General features: G+C 42.2%; 2 protein-coding genes across 2 annotated transcripts; one reads left to right on the top strand and one right to left on the bottom strand.

Annotated features, from left to right (window-relative positions):
* Nucleotides 1–552: 552 nt before the first annotated feature.
* On the bottom strand, nucleotides 553–2,416 carry LOC147002512 (beta-defensin 15-like). Its single transcript, XM_085843498.1, has 2 exons — nucleotides 2,362–2,416; nucleotides 553–743 (listed from the first exon to the last, which is right to left on the bottom strand). The coding sequence occupies exons 1-2, from the start codon at nucleotides 2,414–2,416 to the stop codon at nucleotides 553–555; spliced, it is 246 nt and encodes an 81-aa protein (XP_085699624.1).
* A 6,072-nt stretch (nucleotides 2,417–8,488) lies between these two features.
* On the top strand, nucleotides 8,489–10,875 carry LOC110300767 (beta-defensin 12). Its single transcript, XM_021171040.2, has 3 exons — nucleotides 8,489–8,558; nucleotides 8,922–8,963; nucleotides 10,751–10,875. The coding sequence occupies exons 1-3, from the start codon at nucleotides 8,489–8,491 to the stop codon at nucleotides 10,873–10,875; spliced, it is 237 nt and encodes a 78-aa protein (XP_021026699.1).
* Nucleotides 10,876–14,071: the final 3,196 nt, after the last annotated feature.

Here is a 14,071-nt window from a genome sequence, read left to right as displayed (position 1 = left end):
TTTGGTACCACACCCATTTAGCATGGCCTAGGGAGTAGGTTCCTCCCTAGTTTCGATAACTCCCCAGTCGTAGGTTTATACCTAGGTTTACAGCACTAGGTTTTTATTCCTTCCCATGCTGTGGGCCTGGCATCCAATCAGAGGCCAGTTCCTTTCCAAACAGCCATGTCCCTATTGTGCCAGTGGGAGCATCTTGCCTGCAGATTGGTTTTTGGTTTTTTTTTTAAATTCACTTTTTATGAGTACATATAAGCTGCCTACATGCTCATTTCTCCACATATCAAATTCCTATCTTCCTCCCTTTGGTTGAAGCCAGTTGACCAAGGCTAAGCTATCCTAGTACCCTTGTTTTAGGAGAAATAAATATCATGTAACTTTGGGATAATTGCCTCTCAAATCTATAGAAAAAAAATCAAGTACAGAGGGACCATCAAGTTTAGATGGCTGCTCTTGGCCTTCTGAGAGAAGGTGACGAGGTGAAGAAAAGCAGCCATTTATTTTCACTGAAGCATCTGCTTCCAGCAGGTGCCACAGCAAAAGGACAAAGCCAGTTCATCCCCAAGTCCCCATGTGGCCCGAGCCTTCATCTGACTGGTTGCTCTTGCTCCTTCCACAGGGCTGGACTGTCACACAGCACTTCAGATTCTTCTGGCAGAGAGCAACGAGTTCTTCGTTCTTCAGACAAGATGCTGTGCATCTCCCACTAATCCTGCTGCATTTCTCATCGAAAAATGCATTCTTGGCTTCACAAAAGAAGAAAGGTTAATTCTGTTTCACATGGAGCTAATTACTACCTATCATTGTTGTCTAACACCTGCAACAATGTCTTTAAAGCTGTGTCTTAGTTCCTTTAGCCTCCCGTAGATGAATTGCTTGCAGAAACATTTTCTGTGTGATAGCCCCATCTTTTGTCACACAAGGTGAAAGAGCACAAAGAATTAGCAAACAAGTGAACAGCTTTGATTAGGAATTTATAAGACAGAAATATACTAGAAAGAAGATTATCAACTCAACTCATAAGCATTTTCGCACCCTGGAGCTTCCCTTACATACTTTCAAAGATTGCCACTCAGGAAGAGAGCAAGATCTAAGTCTGGGGAGACGGCTCAAGACTGGTATTAAAAGTGAAATTGTATACAAGGGACAAAAGCTTAATGGAGAAGACGAAAAGTGAAGAGGCCTGGAGTGTATCACAGAACTCACAGTGATGGCCCAGGAAGGTTGAAGACCAAGAACATTCTTGTCCATGGGTTTCCAATGGGCCATCACAGATGCCCTAGTAAGGGTATCTCGATCACATTCCACCGAAATTCCACTGTAAAAGTCAGACACTTTAGGGAAGGGGGCATAGTTGAGGCCGTCTCCCTGTGACTTTTATTTGTTACTCTGCATGAAATAGCAGTGCTGGCTGGCATTAGCCCTCAGGAGAGCAGCCTGCTGCTGTATGCTAAAGGCAGACAATCCATATTTCCAAGATCAAAATCTCAAGAGTACTTGGAGTACATGCCACGAGGTGTGGAAAGTACATAGACTCCACGTGATGTGAATACATAAGGATGCTAACTCAAATGTATGCAAATCCTAAATCCCAGGGGTGATGACTCTCACATTCCAGCCATTGTCTACTGTCTGACTATCCACTCACAAATAAAAGGAGCCCACGGTTTCAAAGCCCTTTAAACCCTGGCTTCCTCTGCAGTGTTCAATATTTTGTCTGCTCTCCTAACACAGTAAGGCTGTGTCAGACTAGAGGTTCAAGACCTTACTCTACCAAGAGAACTTTTAGCATATCCAATTCACAATGATAAACCAGCTTTTGGACCAAAGGAATATCTTTGCCTATAGCCTTCTTTTTCTTTTTTTCTTTTTTAAAGATTTATTTATTATTATATATAAGTACACTGTAGCTGTCTTCAGGCATACCAGAAGAGGGCGTCAGATCTCATTATGGATGGTTATGAGTCACCATGTGATTTTTTAGAATTTGAAATCAGGACCTCTGGAAGAGCAGTCAATGCTCTTAACTGCTGAGTCATCTCTCCAGCCCCCTGTCTATAGCTTTCTAATGAGTACAAATGGAGTCTCTGCATGTGTGGTGCATTTGGTACAACAGATAATTTTATACTGTATAATCTTACATTGTGTTAACTATGTAGTACTCATGAGCAGTCTTAATATCTCTTCTCAGCCTCCAATGTTCACATCAGTGCCAGCAGGAAGCATGACTTATCATTTATGTGCTGAAGGTCTACATCTCCTTACGCTGATGTAGCACCCACTCATATACATCTGTCACAACACAGATCAGGGGCACATAAAATTAATGTAAAATTGTTAGGCAACACACATGAGCACTAATACCTGGAATAAAGTTAGATTCACTCTGACTCCTTTGAGTCCCCTTCTTCAGCTCCATGAAATTGGCAAAGGTCTAGTCTTGTTCCTTGATTTTGGAGGGGACACAGGTACAGCTTTTCAAATTTGCCAGAAGTGTGGGAAAGTACATAGAGCTCTGATGTGGAAAGGATGGATGTCCCTTACAGGTCACACTGTACAACACAGAGTACTAATACTGCCTTACCTGTATGTCCCTGAAAATAAACTTAGCCCATCTGAGTCCCAGTCTTCATGAACATAAGATGTACATATGATACATATTTCAAACCAAAAACAAAAAAGGTCTCTGAATACCTCTAAATTAAAAGTGCAACAGAATTTTCTTCCAAGGCACTGACTTTGGAGAAGTAAATGTGTTTATTATCAGGACTCTAAAACACAGCATCCATCTTTAGATAGCTATTAACAAATGGTTGTCTCCAGTGTGTGCATTTGCCTGGTGCCATGATGGATATGGATATGTAACCCTACCACTTTCTTTTTCCATATCTCTCTTCTTCTATCTCTCTGTTATCTATTTTATTCTATACTTATATAAACACATTTTTTAAAAATATGTGCATTTCTTCATTTTAGTTCTTCCTTTAACTTTTGTCCTTTATTTTTGCTAATGAGCATAAAGCCAGGCATCAAAAGCATCTTTGCTGGTGATGCTCTTGAACTTACCCAAACCTGTGACAACTTATCATGAATAGAAAAGGCAATGTATCAATACATGATTCACTGATGACAAGTCATAGGGAAGTTACCTTCTGCAACTACTGTTCTCTTTCAAGTCCAACACACCAAAGGTATCTGAAATCCTAGGGTTGATCATGTGTGGGCATTTTCAGGATAGGCCTCGGGTCACCCTCCATATAAAGATGTTCATTTTCTTTACCTGGAACCAAAAGAAGAGAACAGCAAAGAGAAATAATAATGTCTTCATGACCTGGAGGGCTGCGAGGGTCATGCACAGTGTCCATGGAAAAGGGCACCAACACCCACCCACCTTTATATGCTTCTTCAGAGCAAACAGGACCTTGATCAGTGAAGCCTATCAGAACAAGTCACCCCATGCCCTGCTTCATGGAGCCCACCTGCCTCAGTGGGTGTCACTCAACCTCTGACACTGTTTCCTCTGGCTCTGGAAAGCTCCCAAGAAGGAACATAGGCATGAGAATAAAGCAGAGGTGGGCAGAGATGGATGGCTGGGTGCAGGTCATGTGCTAAAAGAATCTGGAGTCCAGTCCTTTGCATTGCTAATCCTCACAAGTTTCCATTTCTAGTGGCTTCAGACCACAGCTATAGTGGGAGTGTAAGTACACAATACCCATGTTTCAGTGAAGAACTGGTGCCCTCTGGTCAGGTGGACTCTGAGCCAACCTTTGTAAGCTGTCCACGCTGGGGAAAGAACCTGACCTAAGCATGTAAGCAATCATTTGTTTTTAAATTCTGGACTGAGCTGTGTGAAGCCCATTTCAAGTGTTATTTACATCATCGTACTTGATCTTAGAGGTTTGTTGTTTTGTTTTGCTTTGCTCTTTGATTTATTTGGCTTTTTTTGAGAACTTCACACAATATTTTTTAATTTGTTTACTTTATCTATATGAGTATATCGTAGTTCTCTTCAGATACACCAGAAGAAGGCATCATATCCCACTACTCATGGTTTCTAGGAATTGAACTCAGGACCTCTGGAAGAGCACTCAGTGCTTTTAACCACTGAGCCATCTCTCTAGCCCCTCACACAGTATATTTTGATCACATTCTTTACCCTCCCATAACTCCTCCCAGACCTTCCCCACTATCCACCAAACTTCATGTTGTCTGATTTGGATTGGCCAACTACCCTGAGCATAAGGCCCGTTCTGGAGTGTGGTTGAATACCCAGTATCACTCCAGTAATAGAAACTTATTTTCCCTATTGCAGGAGCTATCAATTATAAAAAAGTAGGCAGGAACTCTGTGCCCACTTCCCCTTTGCTATCTGTCTAGCTTATATTGTGCAGGTCTTGTACACAATATCTATCTCTATGAGTTCAGGTGCGCACCAGCCTTGTAGTATCTGGAGCAGTTCCGCATCAATGTCTACTCCTCCTAGGTCTGACACTCTTTCCAGCTCCTTGTTCACATGGACCTCTGAGCTTTGAGTGGAGGAGTGTGATAAAAATATCCCATAAATGGCTGAGTGCTCTACCATCTCTCACTCTGCACATTGGCCAGTTGTGGAGCTCTTTGTAAATTACCACACGATGCAAGAAGAAGCTTCTCTAGTGAGGGTCGAGGGATGCTCTGAACTATGAGTATAGGCTATGTCATTAGGAGTCAGATTGCTGAAGATCTCAAAACATGGAAAGATCTCCCATGCTCATGGATTGGCAGGATTAATATAGTCAAAATGGCTCTCTTGCCGAAAAAAGCAATCTCCAGATTCAATGCAATCCCCCTCAAAATTCCAACTCAATTCTTCACAGAGTTAGAAAGGGCAATTTGCAAATTTGTCTGGAATAACAAAAAGCCTAGGATAGCAAAAACTATTCTCAACAATAAAAGAACCTCTGGTGGAATCACCATCCCCTACCTCAAGCTGTACTACAAAGCAATTGTGATAAAAACTGTATGGTACTGGTACAATGACAGACAGGTAGATCAATGAAATAGGATTGAAGACCCAGAAATGAACACACGAACACCTATGGTCACTTGATCTTTGACAAAGGAGCTAAAACCCCATCAGTGGAAAGAAGATAGCATCTTCAACAAATGGTGCTGGCACAATTAGTGGTTAGCATGCAGAAGAATGCAAATTAATCCATTCTTATCTCCTTGTACAAAGCTCAGGTCTAAGTGGATCAAGGAACTCCACATAAAACCAGAGACACTGAAACTTATAAAGGAGAAAGTGGGAAAGAGCCTCAAAGATAGGGGAACAGGGGAAAGATCGCTGAACAGAATGGCAATGGCTTGTGCTGAAAGAACAAGAATCAATGAATGGGACCTCATAAAATTGGAAAGCAAAGGATTTGGTCAATAAGACAAAACATCAACCAACAGATTGGGAAAAGATCTTTACCAATCCTAAATCTGATGGGGGCTAATATCCAATATATATAAAGAACTTAAAAAGTTGGACTCCAGAAAAACCAAATAATAATAATAATAATAATAATAATAATAATCCTATTAAAAATGGGGTACAGAGCTAAACAAAGAATTCTCAACTGAGGAATACCAAATGGCTGAGAAGCACCTAAAAACATAAGTTCAATATCCTTAATCATCAGGGAAATGCAAATCAAAACAACCCTGAGATTCCAATTCACACCAGTCAGAATGGCTAAGATCGAAAACTCAGGTGACCACTATTTCATATGCCAGCAAGATTTTGCTGAAAGGACCCTGATATAGCTGTCTCCTGTCAGGATTTGCCAGTGCCTGGCAAACACAGAAGTGTATGCTCACAGTTTTCTATAGGATGGAACACAGGGCGCCCAATGGAGAAGCTAGAGAAAGTACCCAAGGTGCTGAAGGGGTCTGCAACCCTATAGGTGGAACAACAATATGATCTAATCAGTACCCCCAGAGCTCATGTCTTTAGCTGCATATGTAGCAGAAGATGGCCTAGTCAGCCATCATTGGGAAGAGAGGCCCCTTGGTCTAGCAAACTTTATATGCCCCAGTACAAGGGAACTCCAGGGTCAAGAAGTAGGACTGAATGGGTAGGGGAGCAGGGGGGCATTATAGGGGACTTTTGGGATAGCATTTGAAATGTAAATGAAGAAAATATCTAATAAAAAAAACTAAGGTAACAGCAGATGCTGGCGAGGATGTGGAGAAAAAGGAACACTCCTCCATTGCTGGTGGGTGTGCAAGCTGGTACAACCACTCTGGAAATCAGTTTGGTGGTTCCTCAGAAAATTGGACATAGTACTACCTGAGCATATACCCAGAAGATGCTTCAACTTGTAATAAGGACACATGTTCCACTATGCTCATACCAGCCTTATTTATAATAGCCAGAAAAGCTGGAAACAACCCAGATGTCCCTCAACAGAGGAATGGATACAGAAAATGTGGTACATTTACACAGTGGAGTACTACTCAGCTATTAAAAACAATGAATTTATGAAATTCTTAGACAAATGGATGGATCTAGAGGATATCATCCTAAATTATGTAACCCAATTATAAAAGAACACACATGATATGCACTCACTGATAAGTGCATATTAGCTCAGAAGCTCAGAATCCTTCTTAGAAGGGGGCACAAAATACCCATTGAAGGAGTTACAGAGACAAAGTTCAGAGCAGAGACTGAAGAACAACCATCCAGAGACTGCTCCACTTGGGGATCCATCCCATAAACAACCACCAAACCCAGAAACTATGGCAGATGCCAACAAGAGCTTTCTGATAGGCACCTGAAATAGCTGTCTCCTGAGAGGCTCTACCAGTGCTTGGCAAATACAGAAGTGGATACTCACAGTCATCTATTGAACAGCACAAGGTCCCCAACGAAGGAGCTAGAAAAAGTACCCAAGGAGCTGAAGGGGTTTGAAGCTCCCTAGGAGGAACAACAATATGAACTAACCAGTACCCCCCAGAGCTCCTTAGAACTAAACCAATCAAAGAAAACACATGGTGGGACTTGTGGCTCTAGCTGCATATGTAGCAGAGGATGGCCTAGTTGGTCATCAATGGGAGGAGAGGCCCTAGGTCCTGTGAAGGTTCTATGGCCCAGTATAGGGGAATGCCTGGATCATGAATGGGAGTGGGTGGGTTGGGGAGCAAGGGCAGAGGGGAGGGGATAGGGGATTTTTGGAGGGGAAACTAGGAAAGAGGATAGCATTTGATATGTAAATAAAGAAAATACCTAATTAAAAAAAATGAGTCAGATTGCTATGATCACTTTGCGGAGTGGTTGTTCAATGTTAAATAGAAATATAAATGTGATGTTGATGATGATAATCAGACATTCTGATAAACACTTCTATGCCATGTGCAATGCACTCAAATGCCCAATGAGGCTGATATTAACAATATAATGCAATTTTAAGGATAAAGAGGCTAAGGTTTCAAAAATTGTTAACCTATCCAAGGTGGTCTACTTAGTAGGTATCTGTCTAACTACATAGTCTATATTTTCATGTATGTGAGGAGGGCACTGAGAATTGAATGTAGGCTGTGTGTGTGCCAGGCAAACACTTTTCTACTGAGCTACATCCCAGCCCCTTTTTACTTATTTTAGATTCAAGTATCACCAAATTGCACAGGCTGGCTTTGAACTCACTGAACTCACTGTGTAGCCCAAGCAGGCCTTTAGCTTGTGGTGCTTCTGCCTCAGTCTCTGGAGTAGCTGAGTTACAAGCCTGTGACACCAAGCCTGCCTTTATCTCTAAGACTGAAAACCAGAACATCATGTAACTATAAGCATCAAGGTGGCAATAAGCAGGACACAGTTTGGGGGTTGACATGAATATTCCTTTTGATGCCCATGGTTTTCATTATTAAAGGATGTTGTGATTATGACTTTGGTCTGTGATGAGATGTCTGACAGGCACAGGATTCAAAGCTACCTTAGCAAAAGGTCAGTTACTCCTCATGTTCTGCTGAACAATTTATAAATCCAGCAGTGAGAATGAGGAGAGTCAGTGCACGCATCTGTGGATGGCCTTCCAGTCCCCACCATAGCTCTGTAAGCACTGGGAGCATTCAAAGTGCTCCTGAGTTGAAATCATATTGGTCCCCAGGACAAGCTACAAAGGCAATACTTGTGCTTTGTTCCTTGAGAAGTCATGGAGACCTATCAGGATTCTCTCCCCTAGATTCCTACAGTAGAAGTGGGCACAGCCCTGAGTTCTCCAAGTCTTGAACCAATGTCCACTCCATTCTACAAGCTGGGTAGGCATGGGGAAGTAAGGCTTTGCAGGCTCAAGGTTATAACCCACTGCCCCAGCTCTTGATCCTGGCAAATGGAGCATGTAATCGTGCTTTCTTTATTGATTCACTTCACTGACCTAGAACATAGCCCACTACTTTCCAATATAAATGCTTTCTTGTCTCCTCAAAGAAACCCCGATTCTGTGTGTTGAAGAATCTCCCCTCAAACATGGCTCTGAGCAGAGAGGTGTTCTATTTTGGTTTTGCTTTGTTCTTCATTGTAGTTGAATGGCCATCAGGTAAATCAAAATTGATGGGATTTTGATGGGGTTGGGGGGAGGGCAGTGGGCAGACCATGAAACCCAATGACTCTTCCATGCACCACCCTGAAACTGAGAGTAACTCTCCTCTCCCCAGAGATTTCTTGGATCTCCACTAATTTTTCCTAAGAGCCAGATGAACAGAGCTTTAATTTATATTTTATTGTTTTGTACACTGGTCTTTCTGGCTTCCAGGAGTGCTGGTCTTGAGAAACCCAATAAATACAGCAACCATAACATCAGTAGTCCCTCGAAAGCCATGTGACATGTAGGAGAAATTTTATAAAGTGTTGTTTCTTGCTTTAATATTCTTTCCTAAAATGCATTTTGTTTTAAATTTAGGGTCCTGGGCAGGACTTGAGTATTCCCAGTCATTTCCAGGAGGTAAATTACATCTTTATCTGTACTTTCTCCTTCTCTCTTGGGGACTCGGCCTAGTTAGCTATCTTTGACTGATGAAGCCAAGGAAGGGAGGTAGTTGTAAAAGGACTGAGTTCTGGTCCATTGGCTCCATCTTCTGTTACTCTTGTGGCCATGGTCATATTTGTATTTTTCAGTGAGTTTCATATTAACTTAAGATGCTTAATTTCAACCTCATCCTCACCAATTAGCATTACCCAGAGATCCTGTCTGCCCTTCACTTATGACTTAACTTGAACGAGGTCTGCTCGAGGGCATCTGCCAGATGAGGAAGATCACATAGAATGGTGCAGATGGTTCGTGAGGAACCACCCTCACTAGAGAAGCATTGTTTATAACGGTTAGTCGAAAGCTTTGGGTGTGCACCAGAGGTTCTCTTACATGGGAAGACAGCACAATGCAAACAAAATTAAAAGAAATATTAAAATATCCTTGGAGGGCTGAAGAAGTGACTAAAAGTTAAAGGTTAAAAGTGCTTGCTGTGCAACTATGAGGACCCAAGTCTGGACTCCAGCACACACCAGTGTTGCTTGAGCCTGTGACCCCAGCACAATGGGTGCAGAGCTAGGAGGTTCAAGGGCAGAGCTAGGTGGGTCACTGGGATCCAGAACAGCTAAGAAAAATGAGCTAATGTTCAAAGAGAGACCCTGCTTCAAAGCTGACAGTGACAGAAGAAGATGCTCAAAGCCTTTTTCTTGATGTTTTGTGTGCACATACATGGATGCATGAACCTGCACACACATGCATGTGTCCAACACAATACACCTCTCTCTTTCTCTCACTCATACACACACCAGCATAATGATGATGATAATAATAATATATAAGTAACTGAGTAGTGTGAGAACTATGGAACTCATGGAGAATTAATTTCTCCAACCCTTAACAAATACACATAGATTGTGCCACTTAATTATTAAAGCACCTTTAGAAGTAAATATCATACAAACATTATCATGGAATCATTTCATTTCTCCACTCAGAAAATTAAAAATGTGCACAGGTATTTCTATTATATCCCTCCAGCGAAGGGGGCTAGGTATATTAAGCAGCTGGTACTAGAGCCAAACAAGTATTGAGATTAAATTCTTCATTCCAGCTTCGAGGATTTGAAAGCAAAGGCTAACTAGTAAATTTTCAACAGTACAGACATGCATTTTAAAAGTTCTGAAGAATAGATGTTGCTGTCACTTACATCAGGGCTGTGGAAGACAATAAACACCTGGTGGACACGGGTGATGATTACCTATTGTGTTTAACTCTTTTCAGCTCCGCCCTGTCTGAGGTAATCAGATGCTATGGGGTAGTGCTCTTCTTACAGTGTGAGTGTGTGAGTGTGTGTGTGCATGTCTGTGTGTGTTCATGTCCGAGTGTGTTCATTCATGTGTAAAAGCCAGAGGTCAAGTTTATAAATGTCATTCCTCAGAAGCCATCCACCTTGTTTTGTGAGACAGAATCTACCACAAACTCAGCTAGGCTGACCACTAACATTCAGCTGTCCCTGCTTCCCCAGCTGAGGACTGTAAGTGACACAAGTGTCTGGCTTTTTACCTGGGCATGGAGGATCATACTCAGGGTCCCATGCTGACCCAAGAAAGACTTTGCCAACTGAGCTATCCCCAAGGCCTCTGGTCTAATTCTAAAAAATACTGCTGACCATACACACAACCCTGCCTGTCAGGAGGCCTTAGATATTCTTCCCATTCCCACAAGGTCCCAACAACCATCTCAGCAGCTCTTTCCTGGCACAGGGGAGTTTGCTGTGTGCGAGACATGCAGGCTCGGCCGGGGAAAATGCAGGAGAGCATGCATAGATAGTGAGAAGATTGCGGGCTGGTGCAAGCTGAACTTCTTCTGCTGTCGAGAGAGGATCTGAACCCAACGACCAATGGTCTTGGGCCTTGCAAGCCGTGCTGAATGGATGGTCAAGGAGAGAACATCTGTGACTTCACAGGGCCACAGTCAGCGCTGCTCAGGCCCATCTCACTAAGTCTGCTTCTGTGCTTCATTCTAATTTTAAGATGACCACAGTCAAAACAGCAATGAATGCCTTCTACACAAGCAGACATGACTGCACGTCTCCAGAACACTCATGACTTATAAATGTTCTTTCCAGGATTGTCTCATAGGGCTCAGGGTCACCTGAGAGTGTGACTATCAGCCTTATTGTATTTGATACAGGTATTCTATTTGTATAGCTGCCTGTGGTACAGCAAACCTGGGAGACAAGGGGCAGTGTGTGCATCACTACCTCTTTCTGTGTCTCTAACATACTAATTATTATGGGATTAATAGACAAACGAAAGTGCCATGCTCATCTATGTTGATAGCTTTGTAGTTCTATAGAATACAAGAGAAAATCATTCATTTGATTCTTGATTAGGTAATGTACTATTATCCACAGATTATAAAAATTATGATATATAATTTAAAAAACTCTCATTTACGCTATTGATGCCTGTGCTTCTGAGACACATTGTCCTTGCCTGCAAAAGGAAATGGTTAGCTATTAATTAAAATGTCTATTTACATAGGATATCTGCAGATGAAAAACTGTAACTTTTGCCTTGTGAAATAAAATTTGCCGATTCAAAAGCTAAATGTCAAAACTAGCAGTCATGGGGCTCACACTTGATCAGTTTTATGGGGACGCATGAGCCTGAGCAGTATTCTGCACAGAGTTATCTAGTGCCTAGGATCTTCTCTTATTCTTCTCCTTCTAACTATGCAACATCAGCACTGGTCTATCCTATCCCCATCCCCCAGGGTTCCTGACTTTGGGCTGAGTTTACTCAATTCAATCTGCTAGGAAAATGGCAGATAGCAATAGAAACAGGGCCATTTCCCCACCAGAGGCTTCATTTCCCATGTTAAAGCTACTGCTTTTCTCTCAGCTCTCGCCTGTCTCCCCCATGGCAGGTGCAGCTTCTGACAGGCAGAGCCTGGGATACTGGATAGAGGGCAACAAGATGTGTGTTTAATAGAGGTCACAAAAACATCATATGGGTTCATTGACTCAAAGGCATCCTTAGGGGAAAACAGCTAAGGATGTGGTCTGTTAGGAAAGAACATAGCATAAAGGGGTTTTAGTATCAAGTTCTGGGAATGAGATGAATGGATAAAAAGACAATAACAAAGACTTTCAACCCCTTGGGAAACTGCTCACTGCTTTGGAGAGCACCGCAGCCTTGTGAGAACATGCAAAGGCCTCTCTACAGAACACACACACACACACACACACACACACACACACACACACACCTTAAGATACAATTGTTATCCATGTGCTGTATAAGAACACACTGCGAAGTTAGCAGCTTGACATGGCACACACTACCTCAAACTCTCTCAGGTCAGAAGTCTGGGTCTGGTGTAGGTGGTTCCTTTGCTCACAGTCTCATAAGACTGGCAATAAAGCATCCACTCGAGCTGCAATGCCATCAGAGGCAAAAGGTCTTCCAGACAGAGTCCGGGGCCAACCTCAGCAGTTGTAGCAAGGACAGACCACTTAGCATCCCCTGCTCACAGCTGCCTTTGTCCATGGCAATCTCATCCTTCAAGTCCAGCAAGAGAACCCCTCACTTCAAAACTCACCAACTTACTTCTATGTCAAAATGAGCTGAAGAACTGAGGCTGTGGCTCCAGGTTACTACTGAAAGTAAGTTGGTACTACCATTGAAAAATTGTGTAGAAATTGCAACAATAATAATCATCTCAAAGGCAATTGCTTATAACTAGTATATATTTATGTATGTATATGTGTGTATTAGACATATGCATATGTATGTACAGCAAGTGCCAAAACTGATATGAGTTCTACTTCACTGATTATTACATTAAGGGAAAATCAATTAACCATCCCAATTAGAGACTGGCAGAATGAAAGATTTTAAAAGATTAAGATTTCAGTTGTATAGTTTAAAAACTTTGCAATCAAAGAAACATTGGAAGCAAGTGGTAAACAAACAGCTTGTAACACAGACTTTGGCAAAAACAAAAGGCCTGTTATTGGAGACAAGGTTATTTTATGACTGAAGTATCAATCCAAGAGAGGAGATACAATATTTTTTTTAAATGTACCTAAGAGCAGATCACTAAAATACTTGAAGGAAATACTGACAGATCAATATTCTAAGGTCCAGTCTTTTCTGAGATTCTACAAAAACTCAGCTGTGAACATATGTAAACATAAAAAAAGAAAAAAAAAAGAAAAAAAAAAAAGAAAATCCAAGGGCTGGTGAGATGGCTCAGCAGGTAAGAGCACTGACTGCTCTTCCAAAGGTCCTGAGTTCAAATCCCAACAACCACATGGTGGCTCACAACCATCCGTAAAGAGATCTGACGCCCTCTTCTGGAGTGTCTGAAGACAGCTACAGTGTACTTATGTATAATAAATAAATCTTTTTTAAAAAATACAAATGACGTGCTTCCAATATACATTGTCACCCAGAAAACATTTCTGTTCCAAGAAGATTCGTGGGGATAACAAGGAATGGTGGCCCAAACCTAGACCAAAATCCAGCTGGGCAAACACTAAAGCCTCTGCTCCATGCCTGGCGTCTGGGGCATGGGGTGACATGATGTGAACTCCAGAGGATTTGACTAGCCCCATCTCTATACTATAGCCCTGTCTTCTGCAGCAAGTATGGCTTCTTATAGACTGGCCCATTTGCTAAGTGTGGCTTTCACTTTCAGAGATCCAACATTCTTGGTATCTCTAACACCCCCACCCCCACCCCGGTCTTGGCCAAAGCATAGTACTTTACTCCCAGAGCTTTGTGCAAAGACTGTTCCAGGACTCTTTTCAGGGAATTTGACCTTGCTATACAGTCCTGTATACAGGCCCACATTCTCTGGAACCTTCCTGAAAGCCTCTACATCCCCACAGGTGTTGCATTCTGCAAACCAACAGAACTAGGATGGCGTAGACATCCAAATTCTCCTGCCAACTCGAGGCGTCACGAGGCCCTCTTGGACTGTAGCGGCAACAAGCTCTGAGAGCTTGCTCGGCTGAAGCTGGAGAGTTTCCCTAGGCAACGCTTTCACAGAAAGCTTTCAGGTGTGTTTGTGCG

The sequence above is a fragment of the Mus caroli genome, unplaced genomic scaffold (assembly GCF_978045245.1).
Source record: "Mus caroli unplaced genomic scaffold, Mus_caroli_1 scaffold_10, whole genome shotgun sequence".
Lineage (NCBI taxonomy): Eukaryota > Metazoa > Chordata > Mammalia > Rodentia > Muridae > Mus > Mus caroli.
The sequence above is the reverse complement of the archived record's forward strand: the minus strand, read 5'-3'. Positions and strand labels throughout refer to the sequence as shown.

Bases quoted from the DNA above. Each gene is read 5' to 3' on its own strand.
- LOC110300767 (XM_021171040.2), top strand. From the start codon at position 8,489: ATGGCTCTGAGCAGAGAGGTGTTCTATTTTGGTTTTGCTTTGTTCTTC. The intron at 8,559-8,921 runs GTAAATCAAAAT...TTTTAAATTTAG, and splicing joins TGTAGTTGAATGGCCATCAG to GGTCCTGGGCAGGACTTGAG. The intron at 8,964-10,750 runs GTAAATTACATC...TTCCTGGCACAG, and splicing joins TTCCCAGTCATTTCCAGGAG to GGGAGTTTGCTGTGTGCGAG.
- LOC147002512 (XM_085843498.1), bottom strand. From the start codon at position 2,416: ATGGAGCTGAAGAAGGGGACTCAAAGGAGTCAGAGTGAATCTAACTTT. The intron at 744-2,361 runs GTATTAGTGCTC...TCTTTTGTGAAG, and splicing joins TGAATCTAACTTTATTCCAG to CCAAGAATGCATTTTTCGAT.